Source organism: Lacerta agilis, chromosome 11 (assembly GCF_009819535.1).
Source record: "Lacerta agilis isolate rLacAgi1 chromosome 11, rLacAgi1.pri, whole genome shotgun sequence".
Lineage (NCBI taxonomy): Eukaryota > Metazoa > Chordata > Lepidosauria > Squamata > Lacertidae > Lacerta > Lacerta agilis.
Genome location: NC_046322.1, coordinates 37050642 through 37076036, shown reverse-complemented (window position 1 = coordinate 37076036; position 25395 = coordinate 37050642). Strand labels below are relative to the sequence as shown.

Below are 25395 nucleotides of genomic sequence, written 5' to 3'. Positions count from 1 at the left end.
GCTCTGATCAGTGGCCCCGCCTTTTGCTTGGGTTCCCTTAAAATATATATATATATGTATATATCTGGGTTGATTGAGACCAAGTGGGTGATCTTTGCTGTTGTGATATTATATGATGCCCAAAGGACGCTGACTTTCTAAGTACTGTAGCTAGAAATTACTCTTGTGCTGGTGGCAATAAGAATTAGCAGCACAAGAGTAACTCCAGCTACTTAACAGAGCTGGCCATAGTATAGGATTTTGAAAGGGGCAGTGCCATAGAAATCATAATTGGAATCTGATTTGTACATTCGCTGTGGGTCAGGAAAACAATTTTGTTATAAATCATTCTTACATGTGTTTACTTGCAGTTTCAGTTCTCAAGTAAGCAGACAGGAGACTGTAATCTTAACTGGAGTGAGCAAGCTGCATTTTACTGCTGCTGCAAATTTATAAAATGGTTCATGTATGCATGTTGTTTACAACACAGTCCTATGTATGTTTACTCAGAAGTCAGATGAATTGTTATAATAGACATGCTCTAGTGAGTTGGTTTAGGATTGCAGCTTTACTTTCAGAAGAAAAAAGTTCCAGCCTGCACCAGTACTACTCCCTTGCTTTCCCTTGGCACTGCCACTAATGGCACTGCTAATTAGATCAATGTCAAAATGCTTCAGAAAGGATCAAATTGGGTTTTCCATTGTATGAAGTTACTTAGCCTCTGAAGAATAACACTGACCCTGCTGAATGAACTTACAGGGTAAAGATCACTGAGAGAACTCATTATGAGTGTTCACTGTCAAACTAGGACTGGAGAGACTCCGGTTCAAATCCCCACTCAGCCACAAAGTAACATTGGGCCAGTCACTATCTCATGGGTTTGGTGTAATTAGAAAATGGTTGGGGGGTGGGAATGCAGGGTTATAAATGTAACAAATAATTCAAGAATCTGATAATTTGCTCATATGTAGCTAGTTTACTGCAGTATCCTCAAATAGATTACAGATTTGTAGACATTTCACATCTTTATTATTTATGTATTCATTCTTTTAGGGTAACTTGGGGAAAACAATTAACCGCTGAAGTTACATGTGAAATATCTGAAGAGCGAGGAAGACAACTTTCTTAAGTGGACATTTCATATCCAGCTTCCAAACTGGAAGAACTTTATTTATATTTTTTATTTTGGTGAATATTTACAATGAATGGGCACAGTGATGAAGAAAGTGCAAGGAACAGTAGTGGAGAATCAAGGTATGTACTTAAAGATTTGTCTCTGGTAAATCTTAAAATTTCCTTGCATTTTTGTGAAAGTGAAGTCTTTGCCATAATTAAATTGTTTATTTTGAAGTATTGGACCAAGCACTCTTATTTCAAATAAGGACTCTGGAAACTAATTGAATTTACTTAGAAATCAGAGTGTGCACAAGGACCGGGACCCAATTCTAGTGAATCCATTAATGGTGTGCCTCAGGCAGTAATGGAATATGGTTAACCAACACTCAAATATGCATGTCTTTGCAACAACAGTATACGTAATGGTTTAGATAGGGTGCTTATCCCAGCCTGTCATATGTATCTGATTACACAGAACTAAGTGATCTCCATAGGATACATTTTGTGACCATATCTTAGACAGATTCCTGCTCTAGCATCAAGTTTCTCACTTGCATTTCTCACTTTCTGTCTCAATGGTATTTCATGTCCTCCTTGTGTTGTGTTTATGATTAGGGCTGAGAGGAGGGAGTAACATCTCCATATTTGCATGGAATCAAGGAATGGTTTCATCTAGATTGAGTGCTGGAACTGGAGTAGCTAATTTCTGCATTCCATCCTTACCTGGTTAAATAAACTTGAATCCAATTCTATATCATCTTAGGATTTGAACCTTATTTCAGAGTAAACCCATTTGAAGTACCGGTAGCACATAGTATTTTGGGACTTGTACCAGTGAGGGTTATGTTCAGTCTCCACTGTTGCAAGCAGTATGCATTTGAATACTGGAAATCACAGGTGGGGAGGGTGCTGTTGTATTCAAATTCTGCTTGTGAGCTTCCCATAGGCATTTGGTTGGCCACTGAGGACAGACCTTTGGCCCAGTCCAGCAGATTTCTTATAAACACTTGTGTGTTACCCGGCCTTATATATATATATATATATATATAGAGAGAGAGAGAGAGAGAGAGAGAGAGAGAATTGTACTATAGTGAATTGAATTCTATATATCATGTAGTTTTCCTTGTATGGTCATATCTTATGTGCTGTAGGATGTCTTGAGCAGTGAATCTCACAAGCTAGATATCAGAACACTCCCTGAGTAGCTAGCTGTAAAATTGGACTTGCCTCTTATAAAAAGGCCTGTCTTAGAAGGCCACTTAATGTGTCTCTTTTTGTTCTTTAAAGGGATTCCAAAAAAAAACAAATGGATAGGTTTGTTTGTTCATGTGTGTTGAAAACACTACATGTTTATAAATTGGAAGCTTTGGAGAAAGTAAGAGGTAAAAAGGTAAAGGGACCCCTGACCATTAGGTCCAATCGTGTCCGACTGGGGTTGCGGCGCTCATCTCGCCTTACTGGCTGAGGGAGCCGGTGTACAGCTTCCGGGTCATGTGGCCAGCATGACTAAGCCACTTCTGGCGAACCAGAGCAGCGCACAGAAATGCCGTTTACCTTCCCATCGGAGTGGTACCTATTTAACTACTTGCACTTTTGACGTGCTTTCGAACTGCTAGGTGGGCAGGAGCTGGGACCAAGCAACGGGAGCTCACCCCATCGCAGGGATTCAAACTGCCAACCTTCTGATCAGCAAGCCCTAGCCCTAGGCGCCCTTTAACCCACAGCGCCACCCGTGTCCCTGTAAGAGGAGCCCTGCTCTAATCCAGCATCCTGATCACAGTGTGGCTATATGTAGTGAATGCTTCTGGAAAACCCACCAGTAGGACATGAAAGGAATAGTCCTATCCCCACAACCCAGTAACTGCTCTTTAGTATCATTGCGCCTCTGAACCTGCATGCACTGCTTAGCGTATATTGATGGCATACCTCTGAATACCAGTTGCTGGGGAACGCAAGTGAGAATAATGCTATCATGCTCATAGCTTGCTTGTGAGTTTCTCATAAGCATGTGAGAACACAATGCCATTTGCTCCTTATTCCTGTACTTCATGACTATCTAATCCTTTAAAGCCATCTCAGGTAGTGTACATCACACCAAATTTCAGCAGTGAATTCTATAAATTGTGTTGTATGGAATAAGTAGTTTGTTTTCTCTCTTGAACCTACTACCACTCTGAACTTAAAATGTGAGGAACAGCCCAATTATTTTCATGGTTCTTGTAGATTAAAGTTACAAGGTTTCCCTTTGTCCTAACACTCCCATGAATATTCTGTATTTGATAATGTTTTGGTAGAAAAATAATGTGACCCTCCATTTTTATTGCAGTATGGAAACTCAAGGGCAGCTGTCATTTGAGTCATAGCTATTATAGCAAAAACAGCTGTGTCACAAAGATGGTTCTTTGATTTGTAGATAGGTGATCCCCATCAGTACTAGTTGTGGAAGCAGCCTGCAGTTACTAGTGAGGTTTAGCATTGCCTGTTTCTGCAGCCTGGTGGAATGTGGAGCAGAAGCTACCCAGAATTGCTCCCGCTTTCCACCCCAGCCTTCATCTCCTGCAGACTACAGATTGGTAGTTTGTCATTTCTCATAATACATCTGGAAATATATTGGAGACTTGGAAGTAGTGCTTGAGAGACAGTATAATTGTGCTTATATGGATAAAACTTGGGATGCAGATAAACTTGTCAGATTATGTTCTGTTTTAAGAATTTTGATAGTTTGAGTATGCTTTTCTATAAGTGTATTTGGTGGAATAATTTATATATTTTCCAAATTAGTGGAATATAAAAGAGATTACCAGGTCATACTCATTGGTAGACTAATATGAAACAAGATAAATTTGTTATCAAGCCATTCTTATCTTTTATAAAGATGATCTATATGACTGAATAATCAAGTTTGCCTGTCTACTTGCTGTTCTTAACAGCTTTGCTTGCATTTGTGGGAATGTTTTGGTCAGAAAGTTGTGGAATGCAATAGTGTCTTTCTGGCATCTGACTTCACAGCTGTGGAAGTGTCCCTTCAAAACCCTGCCAAAATGTCTATTTCCCTCAGGGAACTACATTGAGTTAAATCACTTTTAAGGCAGCCTGAGAAGGCTTTGTGATGTTGCCAGCCACTACCACTTCAGTCCCATACTTTCGTATTCTTAAAGCTATTTGTATTCTACTGGGAATGTGTATTAGATACCCAAGGATTAACTGTAGCTATGTAAGACAGGAGGAAAGATGACATGGAGAGACATGGGCTAGGGCTAGTTAACAGACAGAGGCCAGGAGGCTGAGGGAATGAAATACAGGGAGGCTGGAACAGTGTCTGTGGAGTGGTGGGGAAACAAGAAAAGCATGAGGTATATGGCTGTAGGAGAAAAGGAATGTAGGATGCATGTACTCAGGGATGTGGTAGGGGAAATAGGTTCTGACCAGGGGCATAGCTTGGGGGAGGGCTGCTGGAGTGATTGACCTGGGTGCATTTTTTCAGGGGAGGGGTGCTGCTGCTCACACCACCCTCCCCAAACCAGCCCTGCGCTGCTTTGTGAGGCTGGGATCATTCCAGCCTCGCAAAATGGCTCAGGGCTGTTGTTGCTCCAGTTGCCGCGAGGGCTGGGCTGGTGCACAGTGAGCTCCTTTTGCCACGCATGTGTGCCCCGGGCACTATTAAAGCATGCTCCGCTGCTGGTTCTGACTCTTGCTTTTACCGCATTAAAATACATGTTCCCATCTGAATGTCTCTTCTGTCATGAATTCATAAGATGGTCCCTCTGTCTTAATCCTCATTTTTGAAGTTACAGGTAAGTAGCTGTGTTGGTCTGCCATAGTCAAAACAAAATAATAATGATAATGATAATGATAATAATAATAATAATAATAACAACAACAATAATAATAATAATTCCTTCCAGTAGCACCTTAGAGACCAACTAAGTTTGTTCTTGGTATGAGCTTTTGTGTGCATGCACACTTCTTTAGATACCATTTTTGAAAGCAGGGCAATTCCAACAACCTGCCTTATAGGGTTTTCTTTTCTTTTTGAATAGTCTGATATGTATGTATTTGAAACACTCTAGAGACTAAAGAACATTATAAATGTGTGTGATTATTATTAGCAATTAGCATGATGATACTACCTTTTCCCTGCTGGGTTTGCCACGCTGATCCTTAGAAGTATCCTTAATTAAAATAATGAAAAATTGTCAAATCTGGGTTTAGCATTTGGTATCTCAATTTATTGTTTAGTAAATGATCTAATCATTTGATTAATCAAAGCAGCATATTTTAAAAATATATTTAAAAGAATAGAATTTCTTGATTGATTGACAGCCCTACTAATAAGTAAATGTGTCCTATCCAACAAATAGTTTGTTGGTGTAGAGCCTGTTTTATGTTACATGGCGCATATACTCAAAACTGATTCTACATTCTCAATCTTCCCTGGAATCAACAGATTGCAGCCTACTGTCTCTAGTTCTTGTGTCTGAGACCAGTTTTAATTATAACTTAATTTATAAATCATAAATCAGCTTTTTTATTGGTACACTGTCCTTTTGCCTCAACACTGCTATGATCCAAATGAGCTGTGACATCTGTAGATACAAAACTACTTTGAATTCAGCCAATTTGATTTTCACAGGAGCCTGGGAAGCATTGAGTACTTTTTTCAACTAATACATTGAACAGGATTTATTAGTTTGGTAGTACTTCAGTTCTTTGCAAGGCAGAACAATAAAGCTAGGCTTCAAAGGTCAGTTTAAGGACTTTAGGAGTCAAATCAAGTCACAGAGGTCATATTGTGGGAGGTAAAAATTCTTAACTTGTGAAACTTGGATAAATGTAAATTCTCTAATAAGGATTATTGAAAAGTGCCAATACACATACAGGAAATAGTTTTGAATTTAAAACAAAAGTTATTTTCTGAACTTAAAAGGTTAACATGGCATAATTTTTAGACTGAAAATAGTAAGTAGACTCTGTTGGTTTACTTATTTAATGTGCATTTCATCCTGGTTCAACTGCACTGGCTACCAATTAGTTTCCAGGCCCAATTCAAAGTGCTGCTTTTGACCTATAAAGCCTTAAACGGCTCAGGACCACAATACCTCAAGGACCGCTTCTTTCCATATGAACCTACCCAGACCCTGAGATCATCTTCTGAGGCCCTTCTTCATGTCCCGCCTCCTCGAGAGGTCCGGAGGTTGGCAACACAAGAATGGGCCTTCTCTGCAGTGGCTCGCCATCTGTGGAATGCTCTCCCCAGGGAAGTTCGCTTGGCGCCTTCAACTATACACCTTTAGGCACCAGGCAAAAACATTCCTTTTTAACCAGGCCTTTGCCTGACCTGATTTTAAAATGCTGGCTCTTTTTAGGTTTTTTTTTTTATTGGGTTGTTTGTATTTTGATTTTATGTATGTGATCCTTTATGTGAACCACCCTGAGACCTTAAGGTATAGGCCTGTATAGAAATAAAATTAATAATAATAATAATAATAATAATAATAATAATATAGCTGTTCTGCTTTTATGAACAAAAGGTTTTTAACCTTGAGGTTATTGAGACTTAATTTTGTTGGTGTTAGTATGTGAAATCATTAGCTCTTCGCTTTCACTGTGTGGCACTGAAATGTATCGTAACATTGTAGATCCTACTATTTTCTGAAATGGTACCATTAGTTGTACTTCGTATTCATTTGAGACAATGTTACTTTAAAATGTTTTTATTTTCAAAGGCCTGTTTTACCATCAAACTCTGTGTTTTAAAAAAAAAAAGATAATAACAATATGCAGCAAATCTTGGTCTCCTCCTACCCTCCTTGCGTTTCACCCCTCTGCGCAACTGGGGTGACAGAAATGGCGTCCTGACCAGCCGGGTGAGATGAGCGCAGGGTCCCAGCAACATCCCCAAGCCCTTTCTCCGCCAGGCTCCCTGTTTGTCGCTCCTGGCTAGATGAGGTGCTGGGGCTCTCAGTGGCATCCCTAAGCCCTCTCCCTGCCAGGCTGGTTCCTTCCCTCATCCCCACTGGAGGTGTGGTGGCTTTCCCCACTGGAAGAGGTACGGCTGCTCAATTGGTGCTGGGGCTCTCTGTATGCTAACAGCCCCTCCGTTCCCCTCAGCGGGGCAGGTGGCGGTTCCCTGACACCTAAGACTTACCATTGCTCATTCTTGTAATGCAGAACTTTGATAAATTGTCATATTTGTATTGGGGCTTTGTGTAATATCCAGTTGTTACCCTTGTATATGTACAAGGACTTTTAATCCAGTAGGATATGTCCATTCAGGGAAGATGAGGGGCCATTTTTGTTCCACTTCCCAACATCCTAGCAGTAGCAGCACCCCCAAAAATATTCTGAACCCTGAGTTGATGTTGAGGGTGGTATTAGGAGCTGCCTAGGGAGGGGAATTGGCAAAAATCACGTTGTCTCTTTTTCAGTGAGTGGTTAACCACTTCTGACACACCAGTACTGGGAACACTGACTGAATATCACCTATTGAAAGTAGCAGAACAAACTTGAACCAAAATTGCATGTAATGCTTTAGAGAAAATTGAGGAGCTCGTGAGTTTTCATATTAAAGTTAAGGATTGGATATTATGCTTGCTCCAAAAAAGTCAATTCTTAGCTAATTTAAAATACTGTTTCTGATAGTGTATGAAGTAAATATAGCAACATACTTGTCATGCTTGGATGATCATATCTCAGAGGATATATGAATGAGACCTGTTCCTCCCAATGCAGCTATTTCATGTTGTATGAGCAAATGAAAAGCCAGGAAGTTTCAGTTAACTATAGTTTCTCACTATATCCAAACTGGGCACAACAGGTTAATGGTTTCCAAATAAGCCATGTTATGAAACTAACTTTAAACTGTGACTTTATATCTTGACTTTTTTTAGAAGCCATAGTTTTCTAGTTCAGTAGTAAAACTGATCCAGAGAATTCCTGGCTTATTTCCCAACCTGTGAGAAGGAAGGAACAAATTGTCTATGTGTGTTTGTTGGTTGGTTGGTTTTTTTGTTATTAAGCCAAGATGTGATCATCTGAATGCAATCTTATACTCAAATATGAACCCACTGATGTCTAATTAGTTTGTCTGAAACACTTACAAATTTAACTGATACTTACACAATTGCTTTTTATTAACTGATTAGTAGGTGAACAGGAAACTGAAAGCTGATAATGAAATGCAATGGGGGGGGGAATGATACTTCAATCTGGAGGCACTTGTGTAGTATCGTCAAATTGATTAAATCAACACCTTAGCTAGCTTGGGAACAGATGAATAATAATGGATCCTAGCCAATATAGAAATTGTATATCACTAAACATCAAGTTTTAGTAGGGAAATCACATCCATCTAGTTAGAAAAAAGCATATTGAAATACCGGTAATAGGAGAAGTTGAGATGTAGCAAATAGTAATGAATAGATTATTCTGCTACAGATGTGAAAGCTTAAAAAAACACATAAAATAAAACCTTCGCATCAATGGACCTAGGGAGCTTATCAGTAGAATAGCCCCCTCCTTGACCTGAAGAAAATCATTGTTTCCAAGATGTTAATCAGTTTAGTATTTGGAAATCACTGGAAATCATAAATGGAATGGTCTTTTCTCAAGTACTCTGCATACTACCTGATACCTATAAACATTACTAATGCAAACTGTGGTGATTATATATATAGAGAGAGAGAGAGCGCTCCTACTTTATTCAAACGACCATTAGGAGGACACCTCATTTCCATTGGATTTGTAGGTGTGATAACAGTCATAATAACGTAAAGAGAGCACCTACTGAAAATAGGCCACCTTCCAATTTTCCACAGTGGCATACTAGATGTCCCTTGACAACAACAGCCTTAACCCTTTGATGTTCTCCACCAACAGGTATTCAGATTCATATGACCAATAGCTATTGTCACTAATAATTATTAATGGAGACCTTTCTGCAGTGCTATTTTCCCATTAAAAATAGTATAAATGGAAACAGGACCAAGTCAGAAAATTACTTAATGATGCTGAGCCAGAGTGGAGTACTAGAAGTTTGTTATTTCTCTTTCAAATTTACTGCATTCCTGGGAGTTTATAGTGTTCTTCTGCTCATCAAGGGAGGAACATCCAGCTCTTTCAAGACAGGCAGAGTGTGGACACTGTCAACTGCTGTGTCAGTGACCATGTTTTCTCGTGTGTACAGTTCTTGATGGTACTCTGCCCATTGCTTCATCTGCTTGTTGCAGCTTGTGATGATCTCTCCCAACTAGGTTTTCAGTGGTGCAGTTTTCTTGACTGTACAAGGCTTTCTTCATGTCTGTGTACATTTTGCAAGTGTTGCCACTGACAGCAGCAAGTTGAATGCTCTGACAGTAGTCATTGGCACATTGTCTGGCAATTCAGTGGGCATCACTCCCTGCCTGTCTTAGTGCATCTTCTCGCAGGGTGCACACTTGTAGGTCATAAGAGCTCTCACTTTGCAAGCAATAACAGGCTCCATTTCCTTAATGTCAGCCTCAAACCAGTCAGAGATCTGTGTGTATCTCTCCCTTTGAAATATATCAACTATTGGTTGCCAAGCTCCACAACACAAGCCATTAGAAAAACTACATTCTAAATATATGAGTGAAGTTTAAAACACATTTTTGTCTGTCTGTTGGAGGAAGCTGCTTGTGTGCAAATGTACGCAAAAGCATGCAACTGCATGCCCATAGCTCTAAAGCATGTGGCAAGGTCTTGATAGGGTGTTATTAACATTTGAGCAATTGTTATCTGGATGGGGAAACATTAACATTCCTGTGTCCAGCATGCAGTGTTCAGTTACCTAGCAACTAGATGTCTGAGGTCATTCCATTCTGTACTTTATCCTATGTTCTAAGTATGTGTGTTCCAAAAAAAAAAAAAGCATATTCAAGGCTCCTTAATTCATTGACTCTCCTTTTGAGAGATTTATTGGGAGAACTCCAACTTGCAGATGCAGGCATTACTGCAAAGACTGATAATCAGCTGGGCATACTGTTGAAGCAGCAACATTTACTATCTAAGGCTAACACTAAGGGGCTTTTAAATGAGGACTGCACACCTGAATCTGTTCTTCAACCTTCTTATAATATTTACTTTTAACTTAAAATTGCAGCCAGTCAGATGATGATTCTGGTTCAGCATCAGGTTCTGGATCTGGGTCAAGTTCTGGAAGCAGTAGCAATGGAAGTAGCAGCCAATCGGGAAGCAGCGATTCAGACTCTGGTTCAGAGTCTGGCAGTCAATCAGAATCTGAGTCTGATACATCTAAGGAAAAGAAAGTCCAAGCTAAACCTCCAAAGGTTGATGGAGCTGAGGTAAGGTGGACTCTCTCCACATATGAGAGACTCTATTTAAATGGTTGTTGTATTAAGTAAGCATCTGCATAAATAGTGTAAGTTAGAAAATACTTTAGTTACTGTATATTCTGGCGTATAAGACTACTTTTTAATCCAGGAAAATCTTCTCAAAAGTCGGGGGTCGTCTTATACGCCAGGTGGAGAATCTGTGTATATCTCAAACTCTATATTTTAACTGGAAAAGTTGGGGGTCGTCTTATACGCCCAGTCGTCTTATATGCCGGAATATACAATATATGAAACATTGGAAATGTTGATAAAAATATCAGATGGCAGCAGTGCCAAACTTTCACCTTTCTAAGAAATACCCAGTGTTGACATTAACACTACCTGGGTTATTTAGCAATGTGTGTTGTATTCACTGCTGCCATTCCACTTGTGTAGCAGGCTTGCACTTGCACAACTTCCCCCTCCTCTTCGATGCACCCTCAAAATCTGCTCCAGAGGATTGGAACAACCTCCATAGCAGGTCTGGTGGGTGCAAGGATTCAAGAGGAAAGAGAAGTACCACATGTGGAACTCAGTTCATGCAACAGTGAATACATTGGATGTTTCTGGCAACCCTTAAGTAAAAGTCTCCTTTAAGTTTAGAAGAAACTTACAGAATAATATATTAAAGAATCGTTTCTAATTTTTGCCACATAATTTTGACGATGGCATGATATCCTTAGCATATCAATACAACTGTAACTCTTTCTGTTGTTGAATCAAGTCCCCATGCCACCCCGCCTTAAAGCATGCACAAATTCAGCATGGCATATTTTAGTTGGAGTGGTTTGAATTTGGTGTATCATGCTGTGGTGTTTCACCTGAGCCATTCAAAATCTGCGAAGGGGGTGGCTTGCATCTGGCCTCCCCCTTATATAGACTAGGGCTAGGCTACGTGCAGTCCCCAAGCCTCTGCCCCTGATAGGCCCAGAAGGAGGTGCCTGTCCCTCATCTGGAAGGCCTGCAGTTGAAGGTGAGCAGGACCAGGTGGCCATCCCCCCCCCCCCTGGCTGTCTCAGAGGGACTCCATGGAACAGCTGTGACCGTTCCATGCAACAAATGATGCCTCCCCGTCCCAGATGAGCGGATATTTTAAAGCCCATATTAGATGTGCCTGCAACCAAACAATGGAATCAAGTTCACAATAGACCCTCCAATATAGCATGCATGGTGAGATAGTGTTTAATGGTGTTGCAGTTTGAAATTAATTTATTATGTCTATGTTGTCAGTGGAAGAAATGTAGATATATTTCAATTGTGTTCATTTGTTTCTTAAGGTAAGGCTTCTGGACAGTGATTTAGATAACTTCTTGTATTTTGGATCTACCTGTTACTTGTAAAGTTTGTGGACTTTACTGAAGAATGTATTTTATTGCTTGTGTTTTATGTGACTACATAATGTTTTTATTTGAATTTTGCTTTAGTTTTGGAAATCAAACCCAAGTATTCTGGCTGTACAGAGATCAGCAATGCTCAGGAAACAGCAGCAGCAGTCAAAAGCAGCATCCTCAAACAGTGGCTCAGAAGAGGTGAATAGTTAGCTAGTATTTTAAATGTAAATGTAAACACAGATCTTTACTAGCCAATGCCAGTATTTTAAAAGAGAAATCTGAGTCAAAGTATCCTTTAAGTAAAGTTATCCTTCAAATCATTGACTTGTATACAACTGTAGATGCAAACTGTTACCTTTCTTGGGGCCAGCACAGTATCTTTAAGACTGTACATCATACTTGCTTTCAGTATTCACAAGATTATAAAATATGTATTTGAATTCCCTTGTAAAAGAAAAAAGGTGTTGAGTTCAAATGGGCTGGAGGACCAATTCAGGAGCTAATTTGACAAGCAGCTTTAATGAGGCAACCAGTAGCTGGATTGAGGATCAACTTTTCAAATGTCCCTTGCCATCCAAACTTAATGTGCCATCCTTCCTCATCTTACCTGCAAAATTATCTGTAACTTCGGTGTTGAAATGGAATAGCAGTGTTAAGAGAATGACTGTTTGTTTACATCTTTATGGACCTTATATTTTGTTTTTCTATGCAGGACTCATCAAGTAGTGAAGATTCTGCCGATGACTCATCCAGTGAAATCAAGAGGAAGAAACATAAAGAGTAGGAAATTAAGTATTACGTAGCTTGATGTAGTGTGTTTTAAATTTATCTGATAAGTAGAGCACATGACGTTATCAATGTTATTTTATCTCAGTTGTTGCTTAGTATCCAGTGAATAAGCTACTTCTTATCTGTATACTTGCATGGTTTTAAAAGAGTGACATGTCAGGATTTGCATACAGTATTTAAGATCTTTGCATGGAAACATTCTCATTTTAGAAACAGACAACTGCAACAGTATTAGGAGTTTAATTGACCAGAACATATTTCTTTTCAAGAGGTCAAAGCCCTTTAATCATAATCTGGTGAATGTTTTCTGTGCAGTTGGCCAATCAAAATGTTTGCTTTCTATCATCCCATCATTCTCTTACTGAGGCAGATCTGGTCTCTGACATCACACTGTTTTATATATACTCATATAATGCACCCAAAGCATGTTACTAGGTCAGGACAATTCCATGCCCCTTCCCTCCTGAGCTTGATACTGAAGGGAGAGAGAGTAGTCATATCTGCAGCCCCACTGCACTTCTGAAGCTTTCAGAAGTGCATCTGATGTTGAAGGAGCTCCAACCATCCTCTTGAATTTGGAATTTGCCCCTGCCCCCTTTCCCACTGTCCTTTCTACTGAGCTTAACCTTAGAAATTATCCACCCCAAGGAATTGTCCTTTGGATTGTCCAAAGTTGTGCTTTACTTATAAGGGGCTCATAGTGCATCCAGAAAGCAGTGCAACTATAAGGATGATCCCCTACCTCCAGCTACAGACTTAGAAGGAAGGCTGAGGCTCATCAGGGTTGAGGGAGAATTTGGATTATGGCCAGTGCTGCTAACATATTTGTGGACCACAGCAGGTCTCATTAAGTTAAAGGTTCATATATTCAATTCATATTTGGTTTTTTTTAAGTAGCCCCTTGCTTCACTGAGATTTGCTTCATTTAAAAGTTTTTCCTAGAATTTACATATTGCTTCGTTTATTTAATATATGAAGGTTTGAGTATTAATGGCAGGGAGAAAAGGTCATTAATGTGTAATATCTGTATAGTTAGCAGTTCATTTTAATGAATCTGGAATTATCCCAGATATTTCTCCTATTGTGTGAAAGCTGTAGAGATAGAATTTTTAAAGAAAGTGGCAAATAACTACTTACTGAAATATTCACAAATTTCTGTAAATCATTAACTGTTCATTTTAGTCATGTAAAGTTAAAGGTTTAACCCTTTTCCTGTAACACCTTCCATCTACATTAAATTTTCGGCTAATTTCACTTGTTCAACATTGCTGTTTTCAAAATGTGTCAGGATAGTGGCACACTCCATTTAAAATTTTATACTAAAAAACTTGATTTTGTAAGATTCTTACTTCTATTGATCTATATTTAGGTATATAAATGTTCTTTTTGTAATTTTAATTTATGTAGTGAAGACTGGCAAATGTCTGGGTCAGGATCTGTCTCTGGAACTGCTTCAGATTCTGATTTGGAAGAAAGCAGAGATAAAAGTAGTTGTGAAGAGAGTGAATCTGACTATGAGCCAAAAAACAAAGTCAAGAGCAGGAAGCCTCCAAGCAGGTATGTGAAAAATATTTTTGATTCTAAAGTGTCCCCCTTGTTTGGATAAAAATATATAAATATCCTCCCTACACGTTGCCATCTAGGAGTCCAGTAAGTAGATGAGCTTGTCATTGTACACTGGGATGCAGAAGGGAAAAAGTTGTCTTCTGGCTGAGGAGGCATCTCCCATTTTCTCCATATATCTACTATTTTTCTTGCCTCCATTGCAGAATGATCTGCTACCTAGTTTAGACTGCTTTAGGCCAAAGCTTGTCTTTGTTTGCAAACTAGAAAGAAAGAAGGTAGAAATCTTTTTGAGCACTGAACCTACTTGGGCTGAGTTTCTGTCTTGCAATTTTTGTGATCCAAGGACAGGTGGGGTCAATTTTACAGCTGCCTGTCTTCCTCCTTTATTGAAGATAGTTAGGAAAAATTATGATGATTGTGGTAATGATTAGGGTGGTGGTTTATTACCCAAAGGTGGGTCACAGTGCTACAAACAATTTAAAACAACTTTTAAAAACAATTCATTAGATTAAAACAATTTAAAACTCTAAAAACAAGGTGCGTCCTTAAAACACACTAATGGGAGATGCTTCCTAGTTCAGCCGTCAGCTTACTTTATCTTCTAAAGAACTTGCTTTCTATTCTATAGAGATATCGCCCTGTGTCTGGATCATTTTAAGATGAGACAGAAGGAGAAGGCACATATAAGCTACAGTGGTACACCGGGTTACATACGCTTCAGGTTACATATGCTTCTGGTTACATACTCCACTAACCCAGAAATAACGCTTCAGGTTAAGAACTTTGCTTCAGGATAAGAACAGAAATTGTGCTCTGGCGGTGCAGCGGCAGCGGGAGGTCCCATTAGCTAAAGTGGTGCTTCAGGTTAAGAACAGTTTCAGGTTAAGAACGGACCTCCGGAACGAATTAAGTACTTAACCAGAGGTACCACTGTAATTCTCTATTTTACAGTGTTCAAATGCATTCCTGGATCCTGTCAATAATATATTTTATTCCTTTTGATTGACTGGAGTGGCAGTGACCAGGGTACAGAAAGCGTTGGGCTGTGGCAAAGTCAACTGGTTAGAATGTGGTGACGAAGGCTTTAGAAATCTGATAGTTTGCACATTCAGAGATTTACTACAGGAAGTTAATAAAAATTGGTGCTCCAGCACAACCTTCAGGGTTTTGAGCATCTTTGCTTGCCATTTATTCTAGGGCTTTTACTGATGAGTGTTATGAAAGTCTGTTTTTCTTTTATTGTTCTTCAAATGTTTAAGAATAAAGCAAAAAAGTGGAAAGAAAAGTGGGGGGCAGAAGAAAAGGCAGCTTGACTCATCAGATGATGATGACGACGACGATTATGATAAAAGAGGATCTCGCCGCCAGGCAACAGTAAATGTTAGTTACAAAGAAGCTGAAGAAGCAAAGACAGATTCAGATGATCTGCTGGAAGTCTGTGGAGAAGATGTCCCACAACCTGAAGAAGATGAATTTGAGACAATTGAAAAATTTATGGATAGCCGCATTGGACGAAAAGGAGGTAATACAGATTTATATTTGTAAAACTTCTCAAGCTGATGAATAATGTTTCAGATTATTTCTATTGGATGAAATATATGGGAAATACATGTTGTGAATAATAAAATAACAGATATTTTAACAACCTTGTTAATCAAACTTACCGTAGTTTTTTGTATGTATTACAAAATATTTTGGTTATATATGCTGTTTCAGTGCTGTCCTATTTTTCTCTTTATTTGCTGTAGTTTTGCTGTATATGTTGGTTTTAACATATACTTCTGGCATTAATATAGTTTGTATTGAACTTTTAAATAGCACAGCGATGTACCAGCATTCTAGTCTTCATGGAGTGATTACAGATGCTTCTGTCATCTAAAATCAATCTAACAATGTTTGCTGCTCAACTAAAGCCATTTAGTATTGTAGTTGATGCTGTTGTCATGCTCTTTTTCAGCAACTGGTGCTACAACCACTATCTATGCAGTTGAAGCTGATGGAGATCCAAATGCAGGATTTGATAAAGCAACAGAACCTGGTGACGTGCAGTACTTGATTAAATGGAAAGGTTGGTCTCACATTCATAACACTTGGGAAACTGAAGAAACCCTGAAACAGCAGAATGTTAGAGGAATGAAGAAACTGGACAACTATAAGAAAAAGGATCAAGAAACAAAACGGTGGCAAGTATTGTTTATCGTAAAAGCATAATACAAGCACATATTGTATATTATTGACGTATTCATTTGGCACGTGTCTTTATTCATGCGTGAACATGATTGGCAGAATGCTGAATAAGGCAGATGTAATTCATTCATAATGTTTGAAAAAAATCAAAGTACTATAGTACTGTTGATCTGCATTATGCAGGATTCTTAATAGTTACTGTGTGCTGTATCCAGTTGTGGCTTTGTGCCAGCAGAAACGCTTCCACTACAACAAGATGAGGTACCCCATTTTCACCAGTCTTGATTGCAGCCCTTTAAGCCATATTACAGGGATAAACAGTGTGGTGCCCTCCAGCTGTTTTGGACTACAGCTCATATCATCCTGGGCCATGCTAGCAGCGGTAATGGGAGTTGTAGTCCACAGCACTTGGAGACCACTCCATGTAGGCTGTCCCTGCCATATTCCATACTGTTCCAGAAGGACCAATAGCCTTTTGGTAGGGTGGAGGGGCTACATTGGGTAAAAAAGAATTAGTGAAAATATGGATTCCACTATATTTTTTCGACTCAAAACACTAGTAGTAGTTACTGACTTGTCAGGGTTGCCAACAGGATTCATTGGGTGCAGTTCACTGAATGCAGATTGAGCCCTCTGCATCTCCACCCCCCAGTCTATTGGCAAGAACCTCTTATGTACATATATCAACTGAACCTCGTTTATGTTGTGGGACTGTTGCAAAGATAAAAAGAGGAAGAGGAGAATAGTAGAATGTTGCCTCCAGGTTGTGCTTTCTAAATTTCTTTATAGATTTCCAATTTACTTACCTTTTGTCCCTCCCTTCCCCCCCCCCACCCCCTCAGGAAAAGTTTCTAATCAGTCTTCCTGTACTTCTGTTGAAAGTTAGAAGAAGAATAAACTATGCATTCTACAGGGCTATAACGTTGTGTAATTTCATTCCAGGTTAAAAAATGCTTCTCCAGAAGATGTGGAATATTATAACTGCCAGCAAGAACTCACAGATGATTTGCACAAACAGTATCAAATAGTAGAAAGAATAATTGGTAAGTGACAGATTTTGAATTTGAAAATAATGATGATATACCAGCATAATGCATGCATTTAAGTTTTTCAGTGTTCATGTAGTTGGAAAGAAGTTGTATCTCATCGTATTTTATAAACTATTTTAAAGACTTTCAATGTACATGTTAGTACAGCTATATCCATACGTTGTTCATCTATTCATGAGTTGTTCAGCATAGTGCCTTATTTGAGCCTAATTATGTGTCATCTGGATAAGAAAGTACAGTGTTAAATTTCATTTTAAACATATATTTTCCACAGCTCATTCAAATCAGAAGTCAGCAGCAGGTTATCCAGACTATTATTGTAAATGGCAGGGTCTCCCTTACTCTGAATGCAGCTGGGAAGATGGTGCTCTCATTGCAAAAAAATTCCAGTCACGCATTGACGAGTATTTTAGCAGAAATCAATCCAAGACAACTCCTTTTAAGGACTGTAAGGTGGGTACATTCGTGTTTCTTTTAATAATGTCTCCTTCAGTTGAAGTTGTATCCCGTGTCAGGCTATACCACTTCCATTTTGCAAATGGTAGCTCAATTCAAAAAGAAGAAACCTGCATAGAATACTATTGGTTAGGAATAAGGGATTAAGCCTAACATTCTTCCCAACGTCTTATTTTCTTTGTCAGAGAATTATTTTGCATAGAGGAGCATTTGACTGAATGATGCTAGGCATAGCTTTACCACTTCATCTGCTGTATGTGAAATCTAATCCAACAAAAGGAATTATAAGGTCTAATGATTTCAACTATTTAAGAACTATTTTTTTAAGCATGATGCTTAGGGTGGAAGTTGGTCCTTGGCTGTAGTAGATTCAGTTTTTCACTTGCATAACGATTGTTTTAATTTTCTATATTTGAATTGGAAGGAGAAGTGATATTCTCACCACCTCTCTTTTGCCAGGTTTTAAAGCAGAGGCCAAGGTTTGTGGCCCTAAAGAAACAACCATCTTACATTGGAGGGCATGAAGGTTTAGAGCTAAGAGATTATCAGTTAAATGGATTGAACTGGTTAGCTCACTCTTGGTGCAAGTAAGTACATAATAAAATGTTGCAATTATATGTTAAATACACATGCGTATTTTTATTTTATTTTACAAGCTTAACAGGAACACAAGTCATACACATTTGCCACTTAATAAATATCTGTGTGCATGTGGTAGTTATGTTTAATGGATTGTACAAAAATAGTTATTTTTATCCCATTCTTATTGCCATGCAGACTTCTTCTTTTTTAAAGCATGATTATCAAAAATTGTATTCTAGTTAAAATCTGAAGGTAGGAGTTAAACTGACGTGGTTCAGTTTTTATTATTTAATATGAGTGTTTAAATGAGCGGTGTGCGTTGATTCTGTGTGTACCCTGAATTACAAGTTGAATGGGGGAAATTTGGGGAAGGTTCTCAGATCCTAGGTCAGATTATGCCATTAACAAAGCATTTCTGTCCTGTCAGTGACTCCCTAAGCTTCTGAATCACTTTGCTGCACCCGTTGTCCGATGGTACAGATGCCCATGACCTAACCCCACCAATGACATATACTGAGGGATGATATTTCCATACACTAGACTTTCCTGAGGGTCTGGCCTTTTCTGCCACCCTTTCACACTATGCAGTGATGAAATTTTGTTATCCCGGGGGAAATAGGCTTAATCCCCAAAATTCCTATCAAAAGCCCCTATCAAAATCCTTGGGGCAACAGGGTCCTTGCTAGGCTCTGAAATGTCCCCCTCCAGTCTTTCCTGGGGAACTATTGTCTCCCCCCCCCCCAATGATTCCTCTTGTACCCACTGCAAAATGTTGAAATCTGCTCTTGTGGGAGAAATACTGCAACTGTCATTCTGAAATTTGCCATGTTTTATATACCTCACTTTACAGGAGCAACAGTTGCATTCTTGCAGATGAAATGGGCTTGGGCAAAACAATACAAACTATCTCCTTTCTGAATTATTTGTTTCATGAACACCAGTTATATGGACCTTTCTTGCTGGTAGTGCCACTTTCCACTTTGACATCTTGGCAAAGAGAAATCGAGATATGGGCTCCCCAGATGAATGCTGTAGTTTATCTGGGGGATATTACTAGCAGAAATGTGGTAAGTAATCAAATTGTACGGTGTCACCGTATTCTTAGTAGATCCGAAATTGGTGCTTATACAGAGATGGTATTGGAAAAATTAAAACTACAGTGGTACCTCGACTTACGAAATTAATCCGTTCCGAAGGCACGCTCGTAAGTTGAAATCTTCGTAAGTCGAAGGCGCCATCTCGGAACAGGAAAAAACTTCAGTTGTCGAAAAAACCGCATTCAAATTTTCGTAAGTCGAGGTATCGTGCCGCCGCTTTCCCTTCGCAAGTCGAAAATTTCAGAAGCGGCGGCCATTTTTTTTCTTCCGGAGGTCATTCGGAAGTCGAAAAATGCGGAAGTCGAGACGCTCGTAAGTCGAGGTACCACTGTAACCAAATTTCACATTTATTTTAAAGAGTTACTCATTTTGGTAATATTTAATATTTTTGTAAGTAAAATAAAGTGTGTATTCTCCAATATTTTGATACTTGGTTGAATAACAGAGAAATATTAGCCTTTCATTTTTGCCAAATACATTGCTGCTATCTAGGAAATGGCACAGACTCTTCCATTGTCTGCTAAGGCAGAGGAAGGCCAACTAACCAAGAGGCAGTATTCATTCAAGTTTCAATTTGCTGAACTCAAGTAGTTAAAATGTAATAATTGATTACTTTCATTAGAGAGGTATGTACAGATAGTAGCTTTATTCAGTAATGAAATGGACTGTAAAACATGAAACTATAGGTCTTAGAATGTTGTATGAGAAATTTACATTATGCTTATCAGTTCTTTTGAATCTACTACAAATGCAGCTGAAAATACTTCCAATCATTTTGATTTAATCTTCTTTGTTACCCTTCAACTAAGCAATATTTTAACACAGTCTTTTAATTTACATTTTTTCTTAATAAAATTCACTGACTGCTTTTTGCTGTTGCTTGTTAAAATAAACTAGTTGATCAAGAAGTAAAGTGTTATACTGATCAAGTGTTAAGCACATTTAACTCCGGTACCTGAGGATCTTTAATTCTTTCTCGGGAACAAGGCAACAGTTTGAGCTACTTTGAAGTCAGTCTCTCTTTGATGGCAGGATGCAGGATTCAGATGGACAAGTTATTCTCAAAGTAATTCATTTGCAGGGGTGAAATGCTTTCCTGCCTCTAAAGAGAAAGAAGTGTTTGGAGCAAAAGAGAGGGGAAGAGAGAAGGAAGAAAAGCTAGGAAACAAAAAAGAACTGCAGAATAACAGTTCCATCTTTCAGTTCCTCATTTGTACAGTAAAACAGGGCAGGTGTGGGGTGGGGCAGATGACTACTCTGAGGAACAAACCATTCAGGCAAGAACATGATTAACTGTTACTCTTTATTCCTCTTTCTTCCGGGGTAAGATATATTTAGCCAGGTAGCAGTAGTAACTATAGGAAAGGTAAAGGGACCCCTGACCATTAGGTCCAGTCGTGTCCGACTCTGGGGTTGCGTCGCTAATCTCCCTTTACTGGCTGAGGGAGCTGGCGTACAGCTTCCGGGTCATGTGGCCAGCATGACTAAGCCGCTTCTGGCGAACCAGAGCAGTGCACAGAAACGTCGTTTACCTTCCTGCCAGAGCTAGGTTGGCAGGAGCAAGGACCAAGCAACAGGAGCTCACCCGGTCACGGGGATTCGAACCACCAACCTTCTGATCAGCAAGCCCTAGGCTCTGTGGTTTAACCCACAGCGCCACCCGCATCCCTATGTCTTGCCAAAAACAATCCTGTTCCACAGAACTTCTCCTGTCTGTCACTATCATGTTTGAGCCTTCAGGCAGTACTCACCTAAACTTAGAAGGACCTGTTTATAGGATCTCCCAACTCACCAGATACCCATTTTCGAACCAATGAAATGTTTTCATGTAAGTCTCCCTACAGATCCCCATCACGCCATAGGACCCAACTCTCCTAAAGGCCCAATAGCATAATCTGGATTAGATGTTAATTGTCTGAAGAGAAGGGGGGGGGGTTGCAGTTGCAGTAGCGTAGCAACTTCAGGTATCAGAGGATAAAGGGTTTTTCAAGACCCTGCTAAGTATCTCAGTGTGCTTTCTAACCAGTGGCACTACCCTCCTGTCCTGCCTTGTAAGTGGGCAGTCATTTATAACCTTTGCAATCTGAGAGATGACAGCATCAGATCAGTTGATCCTGCAGTGCATGATAAGAGTGCTGATCCTAATCTAGAAATTGGTTCGTGCCCAGTACATGATTGAAGTGCCTTTTCAGGCACTTGTACAAAACCGGTCATATCTGCTTCAGTTTCAAACTTTAGAAATGGTTCCAGCCCATGAGGCATTGGGCATATTTTTTCACCATGCTGGAAACCAATAGGAAGAAACGAGCCATTCTGTCTCTCAAGTATTTCAGCAAATTGCTGGAGAAAAGGTGCTCCAAGTTGTGGATGCTGAAGTTCACAGCAGCACAACCAAGATATTTCCTTGCTTTGTAGATATAACAGAAGTCCACTGCTGTGTTCATCACCACTTGGCTGGGCAAATTGTGTTACAATTTGAATTCCATAGAATTCCTCAGAATTCATTTGAGTCAAAGAATATGTTGAACTCTAAGCAGTGCTAGTCACACTATGGTGTTGGTCTACCATAGTTGAAACAAAATAAAAAATATAAAAAATCCTTCCAGTAGCACCTTAGAGACCAACTAAGTTTGTTCTTGGTGTGAGCTTTCGTGTGCATGCACACTTCTTCTAAGCAGTGCTGTTAAGTCTCCTGGACTTTCAGTATCAGTTGGCAGATAAACAGGCCTAATTCATAGAAACAGGTGTACTACAGGTTTATATTAGCATGCAGTTGAGCAACAGAAACTTGTCTCATTAGGTTATTTGGCACAGTTCCTAGGTTGGCATCTTGAAAACGTAGTGGTTGTTTTTTTTACTTATGGACTTCTCATATAGTTATACATTATCTGTGTGAGCCCACACACACTTCCACAGATAGTTAGATACAGGTTTTACATAGGTAGAGATACATGGATATAAAATATGTGTTGATAAATAGATATAATACAGTATTTTAATACCACCAAGGAGGTCTGGGCAACCTACTTGATTCTGGTCCCCATTCCAATTTTATCTTCACAACAACCTTTTGGAAAAGGTTAGGCTGATAAATTAATAAATGACTTTTCATTCAGTGGACTTAAGAGAAAGCCATTCCCTCATCCATCTTAATCTTGTTTCCTCTCATCCCAGAGGGAATGACTTTGCCACAGTCTGGGCTGTTATGTTGTTCCTCAAGGGAAATAGAGATTTACAAGTAAATAAAATGATGAATATGTGTTTTCTTTTGTGAAATGTGCTTGTAAATAAAAGCTAGTTCTCTGGCTTCTGCCTCTGGTTACATCATTCTTGCAGTGTCATGGATCTTTCTTCCATAAAGGCTCTAGAATGAGCAAGGTAATGGCTTGTGTTTCTCTGTTTTGTAACATAGCTGCAAAGGAACAGTTGCAAGACAGTTACAAAGAAACAGGTTAAGCTGCGCTGGTGCAGAAGTATATTGCAATGATTGTGCAGCTATTCTAATCTGATCCCACTTACTCACTTGCATATTTATGAGCACTTGGCTTGTGTGTCAGGTAATGTTTAGAAGCTAACACCATCAAATATCAGAATTTACAGAAATATTTCATAACTTAATTTCTCACCAACTTTGTCTGCAGATAAGAACACATGAATGGATGCATCTGCAGACCAAAAGATTGAAATTTAACATTCTTCTGACAACTTATGAAATTTTACTGAAGGATAAGGTAAGTAATTAGACCACCACTCACTTCTCAAAATGAAAGCAGAATGCTGAAGGAACTAGACTTGCCTGTCAACAGTTCTTAGGTTCAATAGAAGTGACTTGTGAATTTTATTACTGAAAAAGGCAGTCGTTTTCAATTTTGTGGAAGGAGGTAGAAAGTTTTTAATAGATTAGATGTTCATTTTTCTACCGCACCACTTAAATTGCCATTTTAAATGCTTAATCTCTGAAACAAAAGGTCATTCATTTTTTTTTTATTTGAACAGTCATTCCTTGGTGGTCTGAACTGGGCATTTATAGGAGTAGATGAAGCCCATCGATTAAAAAATGATGATTCCCTCCTGTACAAGACGTTAATAGACTTCAAGTCCAATCATCGCCTCCTTATCACTGGAACACCCCTGCAAAACTCCCTGAAAGAGCTCTGGTCCTTGCTGCACTTCATCATGCCAGATAAGTAGGTAAAACTTACTATACTAACCATGTATAGTCAGTATACTGTAATTATTTAACTATCACTCCTTGAAAAATGGTAGGGACTACAGCTTTGCTGGTTTGTCTCTCGCTTTGTTTTGGTGCACAATGTCTGGAGAGTTCATTTGTTTATGTTGTTAACCTGTTTATGTGACACTGGAACCATGTTAAAAAACAAACAAAAAGTCCAATGCCTCTGGGAAGCTTACAGGCAGAGCATAATGGTGACAGCCATCAGAGGTCACCTATTTATTTTAGCTGCTTTGGCTTGTGTCCAGCTAAATTCTGCTATTAATGGGCATGCCTGATCTATGTATACTAATTTCAGTGGGTCTACTCAGAGTAGAATTTAGTTGAGAACAACCCTTTGTTTTGTATATTTTCAATATAGTCTCACAATAGAGGTAAATAATGGTCTTCTGATATACTGGCTACTTTTATTTGTTTATGTAAACCCCACATAGATTTGTTTTTAGGGTAGTGAAGCAAAATAATAAGAAACAGGAAGTTAAAATTAAAATGATAGTAATGATTATTCTAATAATACAGAAAACTAATATGGCTTAAAAAAACACACCTCAAACAGCAACAGCCAATTTAAATAAATTAAATAGAGTCACTTAGACCAGTTTAATTTTAAAGGGTGCTTACATTAGCAGTTTGTAAATTTGTGTAACTACAGAAAGCTGCTGAAAAGGCTCAGATTATTTGTTTACTTCTACTAACTCTACTATACAGATCTTTATTAAGATAGAAACCTGAGCATCGGCGCTGTACTAGGAATCTTGCTGGGGACTATTGGAGAACCCTTTGAAGGCAGGGGTGGGGGTTTTTGTATCTGTATGGTCTCTGCCAGTAGAATATATTATATCTCTCCCAGTAAAGTCTTGTTTGTTCGCCTTTTACTTTTCCTTCAGTATGTTGAGAAATATTGCTACTTGCCCATATTTTTCTTATGGACAAATATGAACAAAGTGGAAGGAAATTAAAATGGGGATGAACTGTCAGAAAAGAAGGGAGAATAAATTAACTGAGCTTTTTTTGCGTGTCACTCAGAAGTAAGTCCCATTGAATTCAAGTAGGACTTACTCCTAAGTAGGTGTGTATAGGAATGTGTACAGTGCTTAAGCTGCTTTAAAACTAAGTAGCATAGAACTTAGTGCAACATTTAAAAACAAGGGTAATTTATTTTTCATAATTCAGATTTTCTATTGGCTTACTAACTTGGCTTATTATATGCTTGTTTTTCTCAAGTCGGAAAACTTGTGTGTATGTCCAGGATGTCATGTATAAAAGTACAGTAAGACTACTGGCATAGCATGTATGTTTATTTTGAAAATCTGTCACAATTATAAATGTTACATTTTGTATTGAAGGTTTTCTTCTTGGGAAGATTTTGAAGAGGAACATGGGAAAGGAAGGGAATTTGGCTACGCAAGTCTTCACAAAGAACTCGAACCATTTCTATTAAGGAGAGTTAAGAAGGACGTAGAAAAATCTCTTCCTGCCAAGGTTGAACAAATTTTAAGAATGGAGATGAGTGCACTGCAAAAGCAATATTATAAGTAAGTAATTTATTGTGGCTGTCAAAATAATTCATACAGTGAAAAGTGAGCAGGTTTCTTTCATACAGTAAAGAGTTTGCCTGCCTGCAAGCATTTTTTAAAATTTTCTGTTTTCCACAGTTTC

The 25395-nt window shown here is 38.8% G+C and overlaps 1 protein-coding gene across 4 annotated transcripts in view; it reads left to right on the top strand.

Moving 5' to 3' along the window:
• The window catches only part of CHD1 (chromodomain helicase DNA binding protein 1), a 42966-nt gene that overhangs the window by 871 nt on the left and 16700 nt on the right, over positions 1–25395 (top strand). For all 4 annotated transcript variants that reach the window (XM_033164811.1, XM_033164812.1, XM_033164810.1 and 1 more), the window contains exons 2-15: positions 1033–1233; positions 10214–10415; positions 11870–11974; positions 12489–12556; positions 13973–14122; positions 15391–15653; positions 16089–16314; positions 17261–17361; positions 17642–17820; positions 18283–18410; positions 19256–19472; positions 23144–23233; positions 23499–23689; positions 25083–25271. In XM_033164811.1, the coding sequence (XP_033020702.1) occupies positions 1181–1233; positions 10214–10415; positions 11870–11974; positions 12489–12556; positions 13973–14122; positions 15391–15653; positions 16089–16314; positions 17261–17361; positions 17642–17820; positions 18283–18410; positions 19256–19472; positions 23144–23233; positions 23499–23689; positions 25083–25271 (2162 nt within the window). In that variant the 5' untranslated portion in view covers positions 1033–1180. The remainder of the gene's footprint in view (positions 1–1032; positions 1234–10213; positions 10416–11869; positions 11975–12488; positions 12557–13972; positions 14123–15390; positions 15654–16088; positions 16315–17260; positions 17362–17641; positions 17821–18282; positions 18411–19255; positions 19473–23143; positions 23234–23498; positions 23690–25082; positions 25272–25395) is intronic.